The sequence below is a fragment of the Prionailurus viverrinus genome, chromosome A2, assembly GCF_022837055.1.
Source record: "Prionailurus viverrinus isolate Anna chromosome A2, UM_Priviv_1.0, whole genome shotgun sequence".
Taxonomy (NCBI): Eukaryota; Metazoa; Chordata; class Mammalia; order Carnivora; family Felidae; genus Prionailurus; species Prionailurus viverrinus.
The window spans coordinates 62,434,896-62,458,490 of record NC_062562.1 but is presented as its reverse complement, the minus strand read 5'-3'; the positions used below and the strand labels follow the sequence as shown (position 1 = coordinate 62,458,490).

At 57.9% G+C, this 23,595-nt stretch overlaps 1 protein-coding gene across 1 annotated transcript in view; it reads left to right on the top strand.

Annotated features, from left to right (window-relative positions):
- TNS3 (tensin 3) overlaps positions 1 to 23,595 on the top strand; it is a 216,389-nt gene that overhangs the window by 111,390 nt on the left and 81,404 nt on the right. Inside the window, exons 11-16 of the mRNA XM_047836463.1 lie at positions 3,085 to 3,197; positions 3,485 to 3,545; positions 4,868 to 4,943; positions 16,561 to 16,690; positions 16,972 to 17,037; positions 18,420 to 18,524. Coding sequence (XP_047692419.1) covers positions 3,085 to 3,197; positions 3,485 to 3,545; positions 4,868 to 4,943; positions 16,561 to 16,690; positions 16,972 to 17,037; positions 18,420 to 18,524 — 551 coding nt within the window. The remainder of the gene's footprint in view (positions 1 to 3,084; positions 3,198 to 3,484; positions 3,546 to 4,867; positions 4,944 to 16,560; positions 16,691 to 16,971; positions 17,038 to 18,419; positions 18,525 to 23,595) is intronic.

Below are 23,595 nucleotides of genomic sequence, written 5' to 3'. Positions count from 1 at the left end.
AAGAGTGTGGAAAATGGAGGAAAGCCCTCTCACTTTCGCAAGCCCACGCCTGCCACGTGTACTTCCTGTCGGCGTGCGCTGAAAGCTGTAGTGTTGATGTTGCGTAATGGTCGTGTGGGCTCCATTCTGCATTCCCAGGTGAATCTTCCTGCACCCACAGGCTAGAGGGATGTTCTCTACCCAGCTCCCGCCTTGGGAGATGTTCTCAAGTGGGTAGGTGACTGAGTGTGTGTATATAGTACGCCTGGAAGCACTTTGAGGCCCAAAGAGCCCAGGACGGACACATCTGTGTGACAGAGGCTCTGATGACCCCCTCCCTGTGGACCCGGCCACCCCGAGGGGGGACGTTGTGGCCTATGTCAGGACTGCGTTTGAGAAACCGTTTCAAAATGGGTCTCGTGGCGAGTGACTTAATTAGTTTGCGGGGGGTTTGTGGGGGTTTGTTGGGGCCTCAACAGCAAGCCGCCTCCAAGCTTTCACTTAATCAATACTTGGTGATGAGCTCCAAGGCGGGACCCTGTTTGACAGGGGGTCCATTCTCTGCCACTCTGTTCCTTACTCTTATTTTTTTTATGTTTATTTATTTATTTTGAGAGAGTGAGACAGAGAGACAGAGAGAGGGTGAGCAGGGGAGGAGCAGAAAGAGAGAGAGAGGGAGAGAGAGAATCCCAAGCAGGCTCCACACTGTCAGTACAGAGCCTGACACGGGGCTCGAACTCACGAACCGTGAGATCATGAGCTGAGCCGACTGAGCCACCCTGGGCGCCCCTGTTCCTTACTCTCAAAAGCCACAGAGCAGTTGGCTTCCGGCTGATGCTGAGGAGCCCCTTTATGAAGCCCCGGGGCTGCTGATGAACGTGGCGTTCTTTTTGCTCTGATAAATAATTTAAAACACCGTTTCTTCAGTCTTAGCTTGTCATCAACGCTGTGCATGTGACTAGTGAACGATGAGGTTTCTGTGCCCCTTCTCCTCTGCACTCTTCTTCCTGGGAGGGGGTCGAGACAGCGGCACACGTGTCCAGACTCCATCAGGGAGGGACGACGGGGCCAGCGGACCTTCCTAGGGGCGCGGGGCAGGAGGGGTCCCGAGGAGGCCCCTGGTGGGGACCTTCCTGTGTCCGACCCTGCATGGTGAAGGGGCCAGAGCCCTGATGTCTGGCCTGCAGAAACTTAAGATTCCTAGGTGTGTCTGAGAGCCAGACACACCCCAGTATAGCTTCATTTGGCTTTGACGTTTCTGTAGTCTTGACACAATGCCTGTGTGTCTGAAAGAGCATTTGTACGGGAGGCAGGTGGGTGCAAAGGGACCGGATGCCCATCCTCTCTCCTTGGGGAGCGTGCCTGCTGCGGCCATCAGGTGTCCCTCGGAGCCAGGGTGGCCCTCCCCATGCCCTCCTGTGGCTTACCCAAGTGCAGATCACGTGTTTGAGATTCAAGGGAACCCCAGCCGTAAATTCCCGCTTTGGCAGCTGGTTAAGCAGCGTGGCAAATGTCGGCAGATCTCAAGCTACTTTGGCACATGAGTGACGCGTGTGTGTCTCCCGCCCGTACACGCGCTGTGTCTGCACCTTCTGCACAGAGATGAGCGGGAAAATGACCTCCCAGGGAGTTTCTTCCCTCAATAGCAGGAGGAGGTGGTGGGAGACGGTGGAGCAGTTTGGAACGGGGTTTGCAAGCCGTGTGCTGCGAGAGTCGGGCAGGCGGCTGGGGCCCTTGCGCTCCTTCCTGCCTTCACCGCGGGTGAATACCACAGCTGGGACCGGTCCTGCCCGCGGTCTGCTGGAGGAACTGATCAGGAAGCCCTTTCATTTTCTTTTGTGTCTCCTGTCCACCCGTGGACCGATTTTCTGGTCTTTGGCGCTGACGGGGGCTTCCGGGTGGCCACGTACAGACGTAGACTTGTGGAACGTGGCCTGGCTACCTGTCCCCCGTGTGCAGCCTCCGCTGGCTCGGCCGCCGACCCCGGCCACAGCTGCCAAGCAGGCTTGCAGTGCACGTGGTTGTCGTCCCGGGGCATTCGTGCTTGTGCTGACACTTTGGGGGACAGCGGGACGAGGCCACCCCAAAGAGAACTTCATAGAGATTTGACATGTGTTGTACCGTACAAGGTTTTCTTACCCCTCCCTGCGTGCACGCTGGAGTAAATCAGGGCGTAGAGAGGGGGTCTGAGTGATGTGTGCGCCCAGCACCCGTGAGGAGCCCCTGGGGCCAGCACTGTGCGTGGACTGGCCAGCACGCAGGCACACGGTAGTGGGCACACGCGGCGGGGCCACCGGCCCGGCTGCACATTTGGGATCTGCTGCCAGTCAGCTGCCTGCGGCCCTGGAGACCGGAAGGGGCGACCGGCCGTCTCTGGCTGCCGTCCTGACCTGCCTGGGTCGGGGTCTCGGGCTGGGGCTGGGCGCGCAGAGCCGAGGGTCCCATGCTGAGCTGGGGCTTGCCTTCGAAAAGCAGGAGCCACAGACTTGTGATTGTCACTGCTGGGGGGAGGGGCACGGGTGCAGGCTCCACTCTGTCCGCACACTTTACACGAGTGACATTTGTCACGTGGCTTGTCTTAGGAGTGGGGTGATGTGCGGGGGTGGGGGTGGATGGGATTCGTTGTTCCTTAATGGCATTTGTGGTCACAGACATGCTTATTGTACATCCTCCGCTAAACCTTCATGATATGAGAACCCACGCCTGCTTGGTGATGGGCGCTCTGACCCCTCTGACGGGCAGGGGGCCCGTCCAGGGTCTTTGCGTGGGGTGGGAGGTGAGGGCAGAGGGACCCTGTTAGAGGTGTGAGGTGCTTACAGAGCCTCTCCTCCCCCACGGGGGTGGGGGGGACTGTGACAGCCCTGTGGCCTGGCCCCGCATGTCTCTGGGCTGGGGGACAGACGGAGAGGATGCCCGCAGTGTGGGGTGTCCAGGGATCCCGACGGGGCTGCGTGCCCAGGGTGTGCTCCCCAGGGTCACACCTGGATGCTGCGGCCCCCCTCGCTGTGAGCAGTGGGGGCTGGGGCCCCTCCCAGAACCCCAGGAAACGTCCGGCTTGGGGTTAGGCCCCCGCTGCAGGGGCCCTAAGCCGCCGTCGCTTTGCAGGTATGTTCAGTTCCTCAGCGGGCTCCTGTCGGGGACGGTGAAAATGAACACCTCGCCACTGTTCCTGCATTTTGTCATCCTGCACGGCACTCCCAACTTTGACACGGGCGGAGGTGAGTGTCCGCTCCCAGCGGGGTCTCAAGGTCTGCTGGCCCATCCCAGACCCTGCACTTGACAGGCCCCCCTTTCTCCCACGGAGAGGCTCACATGGGATCCGGGCCCCGGGCGTCCTGGTCACCGGCCAGAGAAAGCCAGTGAGGGGGGGCTCCTCTCCCCAGGGACCCCGGTGACCTTATACCAGCACTGCTTCTGAAGCTCAGGCACAGCCTGTGGCCACCTTGTCTCTCTTTTGCTGTTGGCCACACTTCTGTGTCTATAGATGATTCCGCCTCTCTTCCAGCGTGCCGGCCCTTTCTGAAGCTCTACCAGGCCATGCAGCCCGTGTACACATCGGGGATATAGTAAGTGTGCCGCCTTCACAGGAGATGGGCCTTGCCGAGCCACCTGTCCTGCGGGAAGGGGTGGGGGCGTCCAGCCGGGAGTGCCTGGCCAGCAGTCAAGGCAGGTGCACGGTTGGCTCCAGAGAGGGGTGTGGACGCGGGGCCTGGAGGGTGGGCAGGCCCCAAACTGGATGGAAGTAGCCATACCAGAGTCCCGTGCTTTTCTCTCCCCCATGCATTTTATTTTTTAAATTAAATTAAATTTAATTTTCTTATTGCTTATTTTTGAGAGGGAGAGAGTGCAAGTGGGGGAGGGGCAGAGAGGGAGGGAGAGACAGAGCGAGAGCAGGGGAGGGACAGAGAGGGAGACACAGAACCTGAAGCCAGCTCCAGGCTCTGAGCTGTCCTCACCGAGCTGGACGCGGGGCTCGAACCCACAAACTGTGAGATCATGACCTGAGCCGAAGGTGGACACTTAACTGACTGAGCCCCCCAGGTGCCCCTCCCTTGTGCATTAAAAAAAAATTTTTTTTTTTCAACGTTTATTTATTTTTGGGACAGAGAGAGACAGAGCATGAACGGGGGAGGGGCAGAGAGAGAGGGAGACACAGAATCGGAAACAGGCTCCAGGCTCTGAGCCATCAGCCCAGAGCCCGATGCGGGGCTCGAACTCATGAACCGCGAGATCGTGACCTGGCTGAAGTCGGACGCTTAACCGACTGCGCCACCCAGGCGCCCCCCTCCCTTGTGCATTTTAGACAAAGGGCAGACACATATCCTCGGAATTTGTATGGTTTCTAGGCTTTTCTGGTTTGCTTTTGTGTGCATTTACATGCTTTATTTTTATTTTAAATTTTATAGTTTATTTTTGAGAGAGAGAGAGAGAGACAGAGCATGAGCGGGGGAGAGGCAGAGAGGGGGACACAGAACCCGAAGCAGGCTCCAGGCTCCAGGCTCCGAGCTGTCAGCACAGAGCCGGATGCGGGGCTCGAACCCACAAACTGTGAGATCATGGCCTGAGCCGAAGTCCGACGCTTAACCAGCTGAGACCCCCCTCCACCAGGCGCCCCTAGATGTTTTATGAGCGTTAGTATAAAGGGCGTCAGGTAAGATGTGGCCTCATGGTGCTGCCACCGCTCAGAACGAGCTGCCGTCCTGTGTCTGGACTGACCGTGGACCCACACGTGGGTGGCAGCCTGGCCGTGATGCGCTCGACTTGGATCCCGGAGCCTGGCGGGATGTTTCGCGTCATCTCTGAGTTTGCGTTACGAAGTCGCTTTTCTCACACAGCGTTTCTGTTAAGTCCTGAGGTTGCATTAAGCTCTACCTTGTTTATCCCCAAGCAACATCGGCCCGGGAAACCAAGGCAGGGTCCACATCGCCATCGAGCCGGCCCAGCTGCTGAAGGGGGACATCATGGTGAGTGCACGCGGTGTGTCCCCCTCCTGGTCAGCGCCTCGAGGAGTGAAGTGTGGCCTTTACTTTGGGGCAGCTGGCTTGTTGTCTGAGTGAAGCTGTTTTATTTGGTTTAAAATTGTTCTAATGTTTATTTACTTTTGAGAGAGACAGAGCGTGCATGGGTAGGGGCAGAGAGAGAGAGGGAGACACGGAATCTGAAGCAGGCTCCAGGCTCTGAGCTGTCAGCACCGAGCCCGATGCGGGGCTCAAACTTACGAACCATGAGATCGTGACTTGAGCTGAAGTTGGATCCTTAACCGACTGAGCCCCCCAGCCTTCCCAACCTTTCTTTTTCTCCCACCCAAAAAGTAGCTGCTATCAATCCAATGTTTCTCCTTTTTGTAAAATTGCATTTCCAAGTAATGAGAAAGACAGAGTATGAGCAGGGGAGGGGCAGAGAGAGAGGGAGACATAGCATCCGAAGCAGGCTCCAGGCTCTGAGCTGTCAGCATGGAGCCCGATGCAGGGCTCGAACCCATGAACCACAAGATCATGACCTGAGCTGAAATCAGGAGTTGGACAATTAACTGACTGAGCCGCCCAGGCACCCCTAGAGCTATTTTAGTAGAAGGGACAGAGCGAATGGTGAGAACCGCTTAGCAGTATGTTCTCCGAAATGCGAGTCCCGGCTCGGCCACTGCCCTTCCGAGGGTCCCTGGTCTCGGCTGTGATGTGCGATCTCAGGCATCCTCAGAAGCCCCCGTGTGCAGTCCAGCTAGCGAATCACAGCTTGGCTGATGTCCTAACCAGCGGTTCCTCTGGATGAGTTTGATTCCTGTATGTACTGGTTCTGGGATGAGATTAGCTGCTACATTTTTGCCTTTTCTCTGTCTTGAATGTAGAAAGAATCTTCCGTCTAATGAATTTTAGAGAAATTTCCCTTGAAACCTTGAGGCAGTATGGCTTCCCACGTACACTGAATTGATTTGCTTGAGTGTCTCCAGGGCCTGGGAGCACCTGTGACCAGATTGGAAATGGCTCATTCCAAGTTTTTGAGGGTTCTTATCAATTTCCCTTAAACCTTTGGATTTTTTTTTCAGTTTTTATTTATCTTAGAGAGAGAGAGAGAGTGAGCGAGCATGCATACGTGTGTGCAAGCGGGGGAGAGACAGGGAGAGAGAGAAGAGAGAGAATTTTAAGTAGGCTCCATTCAGCACAGAGCCTGATGTGGGTTTCAATCCCATGACCCTGGATCATGACCTAAGCCGAAATCAGGAGTCACATGCTCAAGTGACTAAGCCACCCAGGCGCCCCTAAAAGGTCTCAAAACCCTTTCTCAGTGGTTGACCCATCCTGAATTCTCATGCAAGTCAGGTCAGGGGGGGGTCACAAACGTAGGTGCCCTGGGCACCGATGTTACATTGCTGTGTCCCTGCGAGAGTTCTCCTCAGGTGCACGTCACAGCTTGTCCCCTGTCCCTGGGGACCTCGCTGTGAAAGAGGCTGGTGTCCTCATTCCATAGGCCACAGAACTGAGGTGTCGGGTGGGCCACTGTGTTGCACCGTCCCCGGGGAGGAAAGGCTTCTCTTCTAGAGTGTTCTGAGAGCAACTCCCAGCCTTTTCCCTCTGGTGGGGAGACCGAGGGGGAGAGGGGAGGGTGTGTCTTCCAGGACCTCCTCGATTGTTGGCCATCGGGCAGAGCAGTGAGGAAGCACCTGCTATGTTCTGGACCCCACCCCCTCCCAGGGCTGCACATGGCTGTGGCTTCTGTCTGCCCCCTCCGTGCACCGGTCTGGTGTTCCAGCTTTAAAAAAGAGGCCGGGGATGAGGAGGCCAGGAGAGGCTAGCGGGGACGCTGTTAAGGACGTGCACCCAGATCCCTAAGTCACTACTCCTGGGCAAGGCAGAGGCCTCTGGAGGCCCTGTCCCTGGGATGGGTGCTCTCTGTGGTCAGCAGCTAAGTCCCCTTGTGGGGACCCGAGGGAGGTGGCCGAAGCCTTGAGGTATGGAAGATGACTCTCAAACGCGGGGGGCCTCCCTCCCACCTGATTGTGGGCTGGTGGCTGCGGGGTCTTTGTGAGGCGGTGGTGGAGGCCCGGCTGGCAGCCTGGGTCCCTCATCCCCGCCTTCTCCCTCCTTTCCTTCTCTTCTCCTCCCCCCTTCCACACCCTTCCCCGTCCCCTCCCTCCTTCCTTCCTTCCTTACCAGGAATTTATTTACGCAACTGTCCTGTTTTGAATGTTTTGAGCTTTCTGGGTCTCTGTGTGGGGCCCTAGCACAGGAAGGAAGGGAGTGACAGGGTGACATCTTCGTCCCGGAGGAGGCTGGTGGGGCCGTGGACCTTCTGTGGGAGACGGATCCCAGGACGGGCCACGGTGGGTGAGGCGGGCGGGCGGGTGGGCGGGCAGAGGGTGGTCTGACTCGGGTGCAGGCATGTGGCAAGGGCACGGGGTCCCCAGGCCTCGAGGCGCCAGAGGCTTGCTGGGTGTGTCCCGATGTCTGGGTGACGTCAGTTGCTGCCAGATTGTGCGGGCTTGGAGGCTTGCGGTTTTCTTGCGGGAAAGCTGGTGTTCCCGAAGCTCTTCTCAGCCACCCGAGAACATGCCGCTCACCCTGGAGGGTCACCCTTGTCAGCGCAAGTGTGAGCAGCAGGGAGGACAGAGGGGTCAGGACCCTGCCTTGGTGGGAAGCGGGGCCGCACCGAACGGCTGCACGTGGGTACTGGCCGCATCCCCAGGACTGGCTTTGGGCCCCGTGTCTGGGCTCCCACCAGCGCTTCGGCCTGCAGGGTCCGGGTGGCCTCGGAGGCCCGCCTCCATGAGCTCGAAGGCCCCTTCTGCTAAGTGAGGACCTCCACGGGGTGAGGGGGTCAGGTGAGTTAGGATGGCTGGCTCCACGGCCTTCACCCCAGAAACCCCGCAGGCCCTGGCCACGTGCCTGTGTCTGTCCCACCCCTGGAGGCCCAAGGTAACCTCAGGAGCGGGTCAGCTGGAATGCGGCTGAGAGGTAGCGTGGGAGGCTGTGGGAGGGGTCCGGTCTGGCACTTGGGGTCCGGGAGGCAGGTCGGGAGGGGAGCCGGCGGGGGCGGGAGGCCCGGCCGATGTGCGGGTGCCTAGAGCTGGCGGGTCACACGGCGAGCTTGCCCACGTGACGTCCCTCCGGCTGGAAGCCATCCTGTGTGTTGGGCACGCTTCTACCTGTGCTGCATTCACATGGAGGGTGCCTCTGGGTGCCTCCGGCTGCGTGACAGGTGCCTGTCACCGCGTGTACTGGCCCACATGGTTCTCAGGTGTACTCGTGATCTGATCCAGTGGCTGCAGGGGGCTCGCTGCGGCGTCTGGCTCTTCCTTGGGCCTCCTTTGCTATGGCGGGAAGTCCGAAAAAGCGATCAGGGGGCACTTCTGTGGCTATTTCATTCCCAGCTCGCAGTTGTGAGCTGCTGGGGCAGAGCAGAGGTGTTCGGAGGCACAGATGTGGGCGCGGGGGCCCCCGGGTCCCTGGGTGGATGAGGCCAGACTGGGCTGGCAGCTGGGCCGTCAGGAGGGGGCTGTGTGGCCGATGCTCACGGTCCTTGGGGATCTGTGAAGCGAGACCTACCACGGTGTCACGAAGGAGGGGAGCACAGACAGGTGTGGGTCGAGTGGCGGGTCCACGAGAAGACACGTGGCAGCAAGAACCCTGTGCTGGGGACTCGAGGGGGCCGGATGTGGGTGGGGAGTGGGGCCAACCCCAGGAGCACAGGGGAAGGGGCCTGTCTGGGCCCCCATTTGTCCCACCTCACTTCACCTCGAGGCCTGGAGCTCCCGCTGAGAAGGGGGCCTCGGGGAGGGGACAGGGCTGTGCTGGGGTCTCCTGCCTGCCCGGCCTTCTGGATCTCTCTGGGTCCCCTCCCACCCAGCCCCCTGGCCTCTGGCCAAGACCTGGAGACCCTCCCCGTCTAGTTGTCTCTGCAAGTTCCTCGGTCCCAGCCAGAGGTTTCTCTTCCCTCGGCTCCTGGCCTGAAGCCCCCTCTGCTCCTGACCGTCCATCAAACTCCCCCCACCCCCGTCTTGATCGCGCCTTGTCTTCCCCGCCTCTCCCTGCAGGTCCATGCTGCCCCTCGCTCCCTTCTGCAACGTGCTGGGCCCCCAGGTCCACCCCCCCCCGGCCCATGTCCACCAGCCTCCAGCGCCCATCATGCTGGTTTCTGGGAGCCTGCCCACGTGTCCCCTGGATGCCGAGTGTGAACTTGCCCTGCATCTCACCCAGTCCTGAGCTGCCCGTGCACCTCCTGAGCCCACAGCCGCTGTGCGTCCCCAGAGCCGTGCTCCACGTCCTGTGACCCTGTCCACATGCGGTGTTGCTCTGCGACAGCTGAGCACCCTCCTGCGGGGAGGGCGGGGGGCTCCGAGGGGTTTCCTGCCCCCTCGATCATTTGTCCCCTGAGAGGCTTCATTTTGCTGGTGACCAGACGCCCCTTTCCTCGGGTCTTATCCATCAGAGGTGGGGTGTCTGAGCTGCCCCCTTTAGGCCGTGATCTGTGATCTGTCACCTGAGACGCCTCTGTGTCCCATGCTGGATGGTGCGGGGCCAGGTACTAGTCCTGTCTGTGCACAGCTGGTCATCGTGCTTGTCAAGAGTAATGGCTCAGCTTTGCTGTGAGCCAGTGAGGGTGGCTGCTGGGCCCACGCCTGAGGCTAGAGGCCAGAGCACGCTGGCCAGCCAGGTCTCCACCACAGGCCGCCTCATGAGCCCGTGCCTGGGGCTGCCAGCCTTCAGGAGCGGGGACGGCGACTGGATGGGCCCTGGCAGCCCCAGGGGCACCCGCACCGCGGCAGAAGGGAGTGTGCGGATCGGGTGCTCTGGGGCTCTCCCGGGGTGTTTGGTCTCCTGTTGGCCCCTGTCTACGAGCTTGTGTTCCCATGAGAAGAGCCTGCGAAGGTGTCCCAGCTGCTTTCCTGGGAGATGCTTGTGCCCTGACGTGGCCTCTCCCCCACCTCTGTGCGTTCCTGCCGCAGGGTAATTTTAGGACTTCACTGTCAGTACCGTTACTTGATTGATGTTTCCTGTGTTTACGATTCAGTTCTGTGCCCTCTGTACTTGCTCTCTGCAGCGTTACCAGATACAAGGAGGGTGCGGGGGCTCTAGCTGGGAAGGGGTATTTTTCCATCACACGGGGTGACTTTTCTCTGTGCCGTTCACGGAAGTGAGTCCTGAGGTGTTCAGTTCAGGAATCTGTCTCCCAGTAACACAGGATCTGAACCTCTTGGGTTAGTTTCCCAGCTAGCCTATTTTTCTTTTTAAGTTTTTATTTATTTATTTTTGAGACAGAGAGAGAGAGAGAGAGAGAGAGAGAGAGAGAGAGAGAACAAATGGGAGGGGCTGAGAGAGAGACCGAGAATCCCAAGCAAGTATTTAATAAACAAGTGAGTACAGGAAGGAATAATCGACGCAACTCAGAAACACGAGTGTAAGAGAGGGTCTCATTTCGTTTTCTTCTTTTTAAAATGTGTCTATTTATTTTGAGAGAGAGAGAGAGAGAGAGAGCGCACACAGGTAGGGAAGAGGCAGAGAGAGGGAGAGAGAGAATCCCAAGCAGGCTCTATGTTGTCAGCACAGAGCCAGATGCGGGGCTCAAACTCCCAAACCGTGAGATCATGACCTGAGTCGAAATCAAGACTCAGATACTTAACTGACTGAGCCCTCCCTGGCACCCCCCCAGCTGGCTTTAACACAGCTCCATAGACCAGGGGCGTAAACTGCACACATTTCTTCTCTCTTGGCACTGGAGGCTGGATGTCTGAGATCCAGGCATGTCTGGGATGGTCCCTCCCGAGGCCTCTCCTGGGTGTATGGATGGCTGATTCCTCCCTGTGTCCCAGTGTGGTTGTCCCTCTGTGCTGTCCTTCTCCTGATCCCCTCTTTTTTTTTTTTTTTAAAGTTGCTTTATTTTGAGAGAGAGTGAGAGTGAGCGAGCAGGAGAGAGAGAGAGAGAGAGAGAGAGAGAGAAAGAATCCCAAGCAGGCTCCACACTGTCAGTGCAGAGCCCGATGTGGGGCTCGATCTCACAAACAGTGAGATCATGACCTGAGCCGAAACCAAGAGTTGGTCGCTCAACCAACAGAGCCCCCCAGGCGCCCCAGATCTCCTCTTCTTACAAGACACCAGGCAGTGGACCAGGGCCCGTCCTGGTGACCTTGTTGACCGTAATCTCCTCTTGAAGAATCCTGTCTCCAAACACAGGCCTGTTCTGAGGTCCTGGGGGTTAGGCCTCGACATGTGAATTTGTGGGGGTGGCAGACACAACCCAGCCCATGACACCTGTGTCCGTTCGCAGCCCTATCCCAGCGAGATTAGCAGTGAAATCAAGAACCGCTGGTGACGATGGGTCACCTCAGTCGTTTGCGGCAGCACACGTAGCCCGGAGGACAGGAAAGGCAGTCACAGGCAGACCGCACTTCCGCGAGTTACATCCCCGTTTTGAGTGTAACGAGCAGGCGGATGACTTGTTCAATGGAGGGACACGTGAGGGTCCGGCGGGGGGAGAGCATCCCGGGGGTGTCACGGGAGAGGCGCCGGCTGGCCTGGAGGTGGTCATCTGTGGGTGCACGTTGTGCGGTAGCTTGGAGCCCCAGGCCTTCTGGTTCCACCCGAAATCGACCTCGGGGATCATCGCGGGAGAAAGATGCTACAGAAACTTCCCTGAGGTTGGTGGAGCGTCTCCAGGGCGGTGCGAGCCACCCCTGCTCCTGCCCCTTGCCGTGGGAGCCTGGAGAAGCCCCAGGTCGCCTGCCCGGGGGCATTGAGTTACAGGGCTTCCCTCACGAAGGCATTTTCATTTCCACTCAAGAACTGGGTGACAGCCGTGACTCAGACAGTGTGCTGAGGAGCAGGGAGGGCGCTTAAGGGTTCACCACCAACACCTGTAGCGGGTTTGGCTCTCGGTCTGGTGTTCGCTGAGCCCACCTCCCTGCCCTTGAAGGTGGGAGGAGTTCCCAGGGCTGGCTCACTGTCCTCGGTCATCATCTTCCCGAAGGCATCTCGCCCTCTGGGTTTTCCCCTCCTTGATCTGGTAAGTGTGCCTGGATAGATTTGCCCCTTTCCTCACCCGAGACCCGTTAGCCAAGACATTGGGGGCTGCGTTTGCGGGAAGTCGGGCCGCATCGGCTCTGACGGGCCGGGAAAGCACTGGGGAGGGCGCAGCTCGGCCCTGGTCCTGGTGAGGCCAAGGGAGCAGTCTGACCGCCTGAGCACCGCTGGCCCACCCCCTCGCCCTCCCTCTGCACACCTGACCCTCCCATCTCTCAGGTCCACCCCTTCCGAAGGGCAGGGCCTCAGGTCCTCGGGGAGGAGGCCAGAGCTCCATGAGCACAGCCAGGCCGTTATGTAACCTCGCTTAGGAATTCGCGTGGGTGCGGACACAGTGGGATCCTGGCCGCAGCCCAGGGCCTTGATGGGCTTGTAAACACTTTCCCGTCCGGCGTGCCTGGTCTTGCTGTCTCCGCTTGTGCAAACCCTGTGGCCACTCACGTTGTGTCCTAGTGACTGCGGGGCTCCACGACCTTGCTCCCGTGACCCAACTTCTAAACAGAGGGGACGCCTGCTCCGGGAGCTGCTGCGGACACCCAGCACTGTCCTTTACTCCCTCCCACTGGGGGCACTTCTGTGCATGTCCTCAGCTCCCTCTGTGGACTTTGCTCCTCCAGCAGGCAGTTCCCACACACTTCCCACTGTGCCTGCCTCTGTGTTTCCTTGTGACTTCTCTGCGCACACCTTCCTCCCTGACCGTGCGGGCCACCTCCCAGACCCAGGCTGGGGCTTGGTCCTTCCCGCGGTCCTAGCTCCACAGCTGTGCTTTTGTTCATCGGCAGCACCTGCTGACCTTTCCATGGGTGTGGACACGAATTACGGCATTTCGAAATTGCGGTTCGTGTTGGCACTGGATGATGTGGGTGTTCAGACTTACCAGGGTTAGAGATCACGGTTTTGAGTCTTTCAAGTGTGAGGTTGTAGCTTGTCCTCTCAGCCTATCCAGACGGCCATCACCGGGGCCACCAGCAAAGTGAGTTGCAGTTGGGGGACTCTGTTTCCTGGTGGGGAGTGTTGAGGGTCCTGTTTCTTCTGCTGTTTGTACTAAGCTGGTGGGCTCTGGGATGTTTTGTGGGAGGTGGCTCCAAGTAGGAGCTGCCTCAGACAAGGGCTGGCGGCAGACAGAGGAGGGGGACACCTGCGAGCTGGCCTCTGACCTGGGCACAGGCGCTCCCGGGGCTGCGTCCTCAAGCTTTGAGCCCTTGGTCCAAGGCACCGTTCTCTTGTTGATGGAAAGTTTGAATTAAAAACACGTCTGTGCAGCCTAAGTGTTAAGCAGGGAGGTCAGCTTACCGGCTCCTTGCCCACCAGATGGATCCATGACATGTGTGATTCGGAATTCTGTCGCGGACGGGACCGCCACTGCACACACGGTGTGCGGTGCGGGGGGACCGAGGCCCGGGTGCTGACCGCTCAAGGGCACAGGTGGGTTTTACGCTGGGCGACGGTTTCCAGATCATCTCGTCAAGACAAGGAAGGCTCCAAGCGCTCAGACCCGTCCCCCGGGGCCCCCTCCCTCTAGAAGCTTGCAGCCTCTGATAGCGTCAGGCCAGTACGTGCGTTTGGGCTCTCGTGTTGTATGGATGTGTTGTGAGAGCTGATCATCCTCGGGATGGAGATGGGAGGTCACTGCTTAAACAGCCGCTGTGCCGCCAGAGAAATCCACATGCCACCTGAGGGCCTTCCTTCCCCCGACCCAAGAGTTCCCGGTGGGTCGTGACATTCGTGTCACACCCGTGTGCCCCCCTGCAGCTTTGAGGACAGGCTGTGGTGGACGGATGTCCTTCCCCCTTTTGTACGGAGTCCAGGCTGCTACGCTTTGAATTGTTTCAGACATGCGTATTCTAAAATCTGAAGGCAGGGGATGGATGGAATTATTGTGGAAACTCACCGATCCCAGAGGGACAAAGGGGATGTTACAGGCCTCGGTCACTGTGATTGTTACGAGGTGCTGTCCTTGGTATCTTAGAGGGGGCATTTGGGGCGCTCACGTCAAGTAGCTGCCGATGGTTCTTTCCCCCGAGTGTGAGGAGCGGGATTCTCGTCTCTCGCCGCCGATGCTGACACCTGTCGGCTTGGGCGGGGGATGGTTACGGGCTCTGCATCTGGTGCCCGTGCCCCGGCGGGGGTGGGCCCCGTCTCTGGGCCAGAGCTGCTCTGTGGTGGTGGCTGCCCGGACCTTGTGCAGGAAGGCTCCTGGGGTTTTCTGTGTCCTCAGGAGGCACCTGGCGTCTGTTCCCAGGGCAGGCGGCCGGGCTGGGGGGCCGGCGGGTGCCTCCCCATCTGCGGGAAGAGAGGTTCAGCGCGAAGCCTCCGGAGGTGCGCAGGGAGGCCTGGGGTGTCCGCCAGCTGGCTCGTCAGGATTCTGCGGACGGGACACCCTGTGGGAAAGCGGGACCGGGCAGCTGCCCTGTAATGGTGGATAGGTCATTCCTCCTTCTGTTCTGAGCCCTTGTCCTGGGAAAACCCAGGAGTCTTCAGACACCAGAGTCACACTTGGCCCTGGGAAGTGACGGGAGCTGGCAGCCTGGGTAGGGCGATCCCCATCCCGGACCCTGCCCCAGGCATGGTGACCTCTGCCTCCCTGCTCCCTGGCACTCGGAGGGGCTGCGATTTGTGACTGAGCCACACGGCGTGTGTGGGGCAGCTGTGCTGAGTCGTGGTGAGCGGCACAGGGAGCCCCTGGGGTCCCCGGGGAGGGCGGGGCCCGGCCTGGGGGGTGCTGGCTGCAGGATGAGCCCTTTAATGGGCGCAGGGGCTTATCTGCCCAGCGCCTGCTGCACCCCCTGTTCACCGGGGGTCCCGCATGCAGGCCTCGGCACCCACGCTTGGCAAGGCCGCTCCTCACTGCGCTGTGACCGTGCGGGCTGGCGGCGGGGCACTGTCCCCCTCAGGACATTGATTAAAGCTCTGGTTCCCCTCGGCATTTAGAAAGATTTAAGAACCAGCCTGGAGTGAGCCTGGACCCCCTCCTCCCGCTTCTCCCCGGGTCACCCCTACTTGCCAGGTGTGGCTCCCGTCCTCCTGGAGAGATGGGGATACCAGGGGACCTGCTGCATCCTGGGGGTCCTCCTCGGGGGTCCCCTCTGCGGTCCGGGTGGGTGGGCACCTCTGCTGAGACCACAGTCCCCGGGGTGTGTGCAGGTGAGGGCTTGCAGGAAGGGAGGAGCACATGGCGTGTTCTGGAAGGAAGTCCAGCCATCATCGGCCTTCGGTTGGGCTCCGCTGAGGAGTCTGTGACCCCAGGTGGCCTCAGGAGGAGACCCTGTGGATGAAGGTCCATTGTTGGTTGAAAGCAGATTGCCGAGTTCCCATTTCTCAGGAATTCGTGGTGGTTGGTGCAGATGCTCTGGGCTGGTCCAGACGGAGGCCAGGACAGAGGCCAGGACGGAGGCCAGGACGGAGGCCAGGTCCGAGTCGGGCTGTGTATGCACCAGGCAGCCCCGGGCATGTTTGTCAACACGAAACACTCCCTTTTGGTCTGTTCACACTTCGTGTATTTATCAGACTGTTTCCTTGTAGACACGCAGAGCGAAACAACGGCCTGGCTCTGCCCAGGGGGGCACGCTTCCTGGCCAGTGGGTCCAGGCTCCTGGGGCTTTACTTTCCCTTTGTGGGGTAGTTTGCCTGGGCAGCTGCACAGCAGAGCCTTCAGCTGGGGCATTCTCCTGCATTGCCTGTCTGGACCCGGCCCACGTGGCTGCTTCTCGTTGGCCTTTGTGATGTACTGGATATTTAACACCCATCTTTGCCCTAGAAAAATCTTTTTTGTGAGCGTGGCTGCCTCTGACAGCCCCAGCCTCCCCCCGACCCTGCCGGGCACGCACAGGAGAGGGACCGGCCACCCACACTCCAGCCTGCTTCTGGCCTTGGGCTGCTGAGCACCCTGGGAAGGAGCCCCTGCCCTGCTTGTGAGGGGGAGGGTCCTCGCCTGCAGACATCACCCCGCTGTGGCCTGGGAGACCTCCTTGCGGCCCCGGCGCTCTCTCATTCCCTTGGGTGGGGGAGGGGGGGCTTCCACATAAATGTCTCCCCAGGGACCCAGGGCACCCGCAGCCCTGAGTTCACATCACTGCCGTGGTGATTCTGGAGTCTGCTCTCAAGTGAGCGTCCAGGATATGGGACAGCCTTGCTCGGGTTATTTAAATGCCAGGCCCTCTCCCATCTACCCCTTCCCCTCCTCCCCTCCCTCTGCCTCTCCCTTTCTCTCTCTCTCTCTCTCTCTCTCCTGTGCTCTCCTCTCCAAATCCTAGTGCACACATAGGCATTTAGCACATGAAGCGTGGATGGTGAGGCCCAGCTGCCTGTGACACCTAGAGAATGTGGATGAAAGCGACGTCTTCCCCACAGGGAGTTACTAGACCCTGGGGAAGTTCATCCTGATGTGACCTCTGCAACCAGAGTATCCGCATTGGCCTGACGGCCACGGGCCATGGCTCTGGTCGTCAGAACTTAGGTCCCTTGGAAATGGTGACATTTGCAGCTGGTCCACAGGGCTTGGTGGGGGGAGGCCTACCCCGTGACCCCCTGCTGCTCAAGAATTGGCCTGTGTGTCCCCTCTTCACACCAGATCAAGTGCTACCACAAGAAGTACCGTTCGGCCACCCGCGACGTCATCTTCCGCCTGCAGTTTCACACCGGGGCCGTCCAGGGCTGCGGGCTGGTGTTCGGGAAGGAGGATTTGGACACCGCCAGCCAAGGTGAGGCCCGCGGGCCGCTGGGACTCAGGTCACATTGGGCAGTGGGTCTCTGTTTGCTCCTCTCCCTGTTCTCCCCACGCCCCATGCGCTGAACCCATCTGCCACTAACTGCCGGTCTCACAGAAGACCAAGCTCTGGTCCAGAGAATGTTCTGGAAACATGAAGAACTCCTCAGCCATGGGGCCTGCCCTGGTGGGTGTGGGCGCCATCCTGGCTGGAGTTTGTACGGGCTTTTTTGCCCCTTCATCTCTCAACTTGTCCAAACACGATTTGTTTTTCAGATGACCGTTTTCCTGATAACGGCAAGATTGAGTTAGTTTTCTCTGCCACTCCTGAGAAGATTCAAGGTAGGTGGGGTGCAGAATGCACGCGGAGGCAGGGTGCTCACCAGCTTTGGTGGAGGGTCTGGTCCCATGGGGTCTCAGCACACTCTCCCACCTTTGTGCATATTGGGACATTGTCATCACAATTTTTTTTAAGTTTATTTATTTTGAGAGAGAACATGAATGAGGGAGGGGGAGAGTGAGAGGGGGAGAGAGAGAGAGAGGGAGGGAGGGAGAATCCCAAGCAGGCTCCATGCTGTCAGCGTGGAGCCAGAAGCGGGGCTTGATCTCATGAGCTGTGAGATCATGACCTGAGCTGAGATCAAGAGTCAGATGCTTAACCGACTGAGCCACCTGGCGTCCCCCAAGTTTCAAATAATAGGATAGTTTTCAGTGTGGTGAGGGGCGACTTACAGATAGCAGGGCCCAGTTGGATCAGTAAGACCCCAGACATGGGGAATCTTTTGCCTGAGGAAGAGCCCGGACCCTTGGTCCCTCAGCTTTTTGTCCCTCTTTCTGGGAGATCGTGCTGATTGTTTACTTTTCTCCCAACAAACAGTTGAATGTGTTTAAAGATGATTAGAAGTACAGTTGAGTACAAATATTTATTTGCAAACAAATAGATTCTCCTTTTTTTCTAAAAATAGAGGAATCTGCCCCTTTATCATCAAGGGGAGTGGTTCCTTTCTTTAGCGAGATTCATACTCAAAAACAATTTATTTTTTACTGATTTATTATTTAAAATGTTTATTTAATATTGAGAGAGTGTGTGCTCTAGTGGGGAGAGGCAGAGAGAGGTAGAGACAGAATCCCAAGCAGGCTCCACACTATCAGCACAGAGCCCGACATGGGGCTTGACCCCACAAACTGTGAGATCGTTACCTGAACTGAAGTTGGACGCTTAACTGCCTGAGCTCCCCAGGCTCCCCGAGAACATTTTAACTCAGGCTTGAATTGCTGGAGAAGATAGTCCCCTTCCTTCTGAGGTCAGTGCCCTAATTCAGTTACTAGTTAAGTGTGAGGTGTGTGAGGTCACAACCATTGGCTTCCCCAGAATGTGGGCAGAGTGGCACAGGGGTCTGGGAGCCTGGAGCCTGGGCATAAACGCGCCTCTCCGCCCTCTGCCTCAGGGCTGACCGCTCGGTGCCTCTCCGTCCCGGTCTGGAAAGTGATCTGGGTGGTCTTGGCGTGCACAGTTAGTACTCAGAGCCCAGAGTGGACTGAGTGCACAGCAGACGGAGAGCCAGAGTCCACACCAGCTGCAGTCAGCGCCAGGCTCCTGGGAGCAGGAACGCGGGTCTTGGCGCTGGCTTTCAGCACTCAGGCCCGGTACGCCTCCGTCTGGTCCTCCAGGCTGGCGCACGGTGGCGTGCCTGGGCTGTGGCTGACACTTCCTCCCCATGCAGGCTGTGAACACTTGTGCAATGACCACGGAGTGATCGTGGACTTCAACACGGCAGACCCCCTGATCCGCTGGGACTCATACGAGAGCCTGAGTGCCGGCGGAGAAGGTACGTCCAGCAGCCGTCGTGAGGGCCCAGGGGAGGGGCAGCGAGGGCAGCCTGTTGGCGGTTAGATCAGAAATGTCCCTGCGGTCTGCTCGGATGCCAGAAACCCTGCCCTCTTTTGGGGTCCAGAGCCCCCGGGGCTGTGAGTTCAGGAGAGTATGTGAGAAGCAGAGAGGTCTCCTTGGGGCGCTGGCTGTGAGCTGCTGGGAAGGTGTCAGTGTCTCTGCACTGGGCTGGCTGACTTGGACATTGCCGGTGGGGGGGGCACTCCCTGGGATGGGCAGGGAACCCCCCCCCCCCCCGCCACCATGTTTCAGGTGACAGGAACGAGGCCCAGAGAGCCAGCCCAGTGTCTCCTCCTCTCCCCGTTGTGCTTCTCCACCTTGGTGTCTGTTTGGTTTCTTACTTGACGAGGTTCTTGCTGGGCCGGGCATGCGAGCTCCTGGAGCAGACCCAGCCTGTCCTATGGTGCTCTCACACATGCAGGCGGTGGCCGGAACTCAGCGACAGGCTTCTCTGCTACAGCGGGTGGGTGGTGGCGGGAGGCCGTGGGGGGCGTCCTGTTCGAAGGCCTGGTCCTGGGAGCAGTAGGAGGGCATTGCCCGTGTTGGAGGACTGCCACCCTGTCATTGCGGGGTCATGCTCCGTAAAATCTCCGTGACACTGAATTAGTGATCACCAGCCTTTGCTCCCAGGGGCGTTTCAGGTTCTCACGAGCCTCATGTCAGCGTGTTTTCTTAAGCCCATCAGTGCTTTACTCCATCATATGTGCGGTTCTGCGTAAAGGCCTTGTTTAGTCTGTGCTGTTGACTCAGTGAACCCCCCACGCAGAAACAAAGTGTCTCTAACACACGGGTTTTCCCCGGAAGGCCCGTCTCAGCTTCTCCCACTCAGGACACTGGGCAGCCCTTCAGGGGGGAGTCATCATAAACATCAAAAGTACCAGCAAAGAGCACAGATGTGCAAAAAGTGTGTCCTCAAGCAGGACTGGAGGGTGCATGTTGATGGCGTGAGAGCTGGGAACGTGCACGTGGGGCGACTGCAAATCGTGGCCGCTCTGTGCGCCTCCATGGATGGCCACGAAAATGCCACGTGTTGATCTGGGGTTAGAAGTAAAAATTCTTGGTGAGTAGGTGAACTTGCAGATATGGAGTCAGGGTCACGGTGGTGGAATCTACTTGCTGGCCTTGATTTTTGCAGTTCCTCCCACGCCTTTCGTGTGTCCTGCGGGACTGTCCCTCCCTCCAGGGGGGAGTGGGAGTCGCAGCTCTGCCCTGGCCGCCCACGTGTTCCTCCCTCGTCTCCACGGGAGCTGTGTGACTTCGAACAAGTCACTTGACCTCTCAGTGCCCTTTTCTGCTCCCCACGGGCAGTAATCGCACAGGCAGAGCTGCTGACTGGATGTGGTCCCTGTGACCACCACGCACGTCCCACAGCTGGCAGGGTCCCCTGACGCTGTCGTCACTTGCCCTGGAGCTCAGGGCTTGATGAGAACCCTAACACAGGGTCGGTGGAGACTGGGGAGCCCGAGACGCCTGTGGGACGGCAGGAGTCTCCCGTCTCGCCCCGCACCGGTGGATGGCACCACGGCACAGCGGAACCGAGTGGAGTCGGGGTCTGTGATAAGGGGCTGTGGTGCTGGGACCCCAGTGACTCTGTTGTTCCACATAGAAAATGTTTCTGTTCCCGCCGTGTCACCTTTCTGCCTGTCTTGCTCAAAGATACATGACTACACCGTCACTGAGCATCACGGAATGTCACACGGAGGGGACTGCCCTAGCAGGACCTCCTGAGTCTGGAGTGTCACTCCCCAGAGGCCAGTGATGGCAGATCTCAGTGCTGCTGCCCGAGGGCTGCTGTGCCGGGTCACGGTCCCGTCCGTCCTTGCCAACTCTGCTGTGCGGTGCTGGGGTGCCTGCAGCCCTGCGCCCTGTCCGCAGGGAGGGTCTCTGCTCACTCCTGAGCCTCCTTCTCGTCTGAACCTCTGTGTCTCCACCTGGAAAATGGCCTGTTTTCAGGAGATCATTCCACAGGTCTCCTCCACCTCTGCAAGTTCTTTTTTTCTCCTTGTGCACACGGCTCGCCTGCCCTGAGCTCTCGTTCCCTTCGTGCCGGCCAGGTTTCTGCCATGCGAGGAGCTCAGGGAGAAATGAGCAGGCCTTCTGATGGGGGAGATATGTGTGTGTGTGTGTGTGTGTGTGTGTGTGTGTGTGTGTGCGCATGAGCATATGTATGTATGTGTGTATATGTCAGTGTATGTGTGTATACGTATGTGCATATGTGTGCATGTGCATAAGCATATATATTTGCATGTGTGTGTATATTTGCATGTATACCTGATTATGAGTATACGTATATATACAGAAGTATATATGCGTATGCATATATGTGTGTGTGTGCACGTGCACATACATGCATGTATTTCTGTATATGTATCTGAATAGTCACATCTACACATGTGTGCATGTGTTTGTGTATATCTGTGTATATCTAAATATATGTATATGTGCGAATACCTGTATATGTGTATACATGTAGTCGTATGTGTGTATATGTGTACATGTATATGCAGATATGTCCACGTGTGTATATATCTGCATATGTACATGATTATGTGAGTGTATATACAAATATAGTGTATATGCGTATGTGTATATGTATTTGTGTGTACATATGTGTATATGTGTGTATACATAGGTATGTGTGTATTTTCTGTATATGTGTATGTATCTGGATATGCATGTGTCTACGTATATGTGCATGTGTGTCTGCACGTGCACATGTACATATGTGTGATATGTGTATATACCTGTGTGTATATATGTGTGTGCATATCTGTGTATGCATATGCTTACATATATGTGTGTGTACAAATACACTATATGCGTGTATATGTGTATACTCGTGTGTGTATGTGTATATTTACATACATGTGTATATATATATTTGTGTATACAACTTTACTATATATGGATATTTGTGTATGTGTGTATATGAATATACTACATATGCATGGATATGTGTGTATATATGTTTGTACGCATATGTATATGTGTGGGTATGTGCATGTATGCTAATATACTCGTATTTGTATATGGTGAGGGTGGGTATGTGTCTGTGCATGCACCTGTCCCCACCCCCCAGCCGTCCCCATAGGATGCACCATGTGCCAGAACTGGAGTGTGTGCCGGGAATTAGGAAACTCTCAGAGAAGCTGCCACTTGGCCAGTCACTCGGTGAGACTCACAGAGGAGGGGCTGTTGCAGGCAGGGCGTGTGGGAAGGCTTGTGGAGGAGCGTGGGGTGTGCCTGAGGAAGCAGTGGCTGCTGGGGGAGGGAAAGGGGGCTTGTCCCATCAGGAAGTGTTATCCTGCAGAGACCGCTTTCTGGTGGATGACAGTCCAGGACGACCTGGCCGGAGGGCCCAGGAGGGTGACATGGGGGTGCCCTGAAAGCTGTCAGGGCTGCAGCAGATGGCTGAAGGGGTTCGGATTCCTCGGCCCCTTCCCAGTGAGGTGTGGTCCTCTTCCCTTCGGTGCAGGACGCTCTGCCACACTCCGGGGAGGGGCGGAGGGGCTGCTGGGCAGGAAATGTGTGGCTGCGAGTGTGTGGAGCTGGCTCAAGAGCAGGGTGTGCTCGTTCCGGATCCACTTGTAATATCAGGTGTTGGCATTTCACAAGTGGATCTGAAAGCTTTTCCGCTTAGAGAGCATGCTGGGGTTTTACGTTTGGAGAAGCAAAGTGAGCTTTGGAGCTTCGACAGCTTAGCAGAGGGAGGGTCCACCAGAATGTGGCAGATGAGACTGTGGGCCTGGCTCTGCTCTGTGCAGACCTCAGCAAGCACCTACCCATTACTCTCCTGACTTAGAGCCTCCAGTCCCTGGCCCCCAAGGTCCCTGTCACATGTGATCCCAGGACCCAGAGAGTTAATCTGCCCAGACAGCAGGCACCAGTTGGGAAGGAGGGCGACGGCACATCTTATCTGAAATACAAGAGTCTCACCCTCTGTGCTAAGAACCATATGCAAACATCCTTTGGGTGTTAACTTGAAACCGGATTGGATCCTGTGACAAGAATACGTGTGATGCTGGAGGCAGTTTAATGAGTGATAGCCGGCCCTGAGCTGTCTTGTCACTCAGAGACCATGGCCTTTCTAGCCCAAGTGCCATCTGGGAAAGTGCGTGCATCAGAATTCACATTTGGACCAGTTTGCGTTCATTAACACATGTGAGCCCCCTGGGGACGGCCAGGCTCGGTTGAGCAGATTAGCCCTGGACAGACAGTGGGCACAGGCACAGAGGCCGCTTAGTCTGGCTGGGGTCATGGGCCTCTACTGCACACAGCCTTGTGAGGGCATGCGCTCAGGACAGTCCCCTGTGCACACAGACAGGGGTCTGAAAGGCAGGGGCAGCTCCTGGACTGCCTTGGAGTCAGGCCAGTGCACATATACCCTCTTGTACTCTCCTCCTGTCCTTTGTGAGAGGGGTGGCTGTCATGCCCACCCTTTGATGGCTGCACCTGCTTACACAGCCTGGCAGTTCCTGGTTGTCCCTGATCCTTACCTGGAGTGCAGTCTTGGGACTCTGCCTTGGGGACCAGCACCTTAAGAGTTCTGATCCCTAGTGGGCTCATTGCAAACAGGTGTTTGAGGTCGAGTCAGCAGGGACAGTGACCTCTCAAAGGAAGGCCAGGACATTAGCTACAGGAAAAGTCCGGCAACACTTTGGGTGTCTGATGCCACCCACGTGGGAAGGATTGCGAGTTTTCACTATCTGGTCAGCATAGCAAGAGCCTGAGCAGGATGGGGGCTGGGCTGCACCTGCGCTCTAGCGCGCCCCGCCCCCGGCGCGCCCCGCCCCCGGCGCGCCCCGCCCCCGGCGCGCCCCGCCCCCCAGCGCGCCCCGCCCCCCAGCGCGCCCCGCCCCCCAGCGCGCCCACATAGTCTTGTTGCTCTGATTCTGGCCCCAGGAGTTGCTAGGTAACAGGTGGCAGTGAGGGTGTCTCTGGGCACAGGCTTCATGTCCTGCAAGTCTACGGTCTCCAGCAGGCACCTGAGGAGATGACTTTCCCCTCCC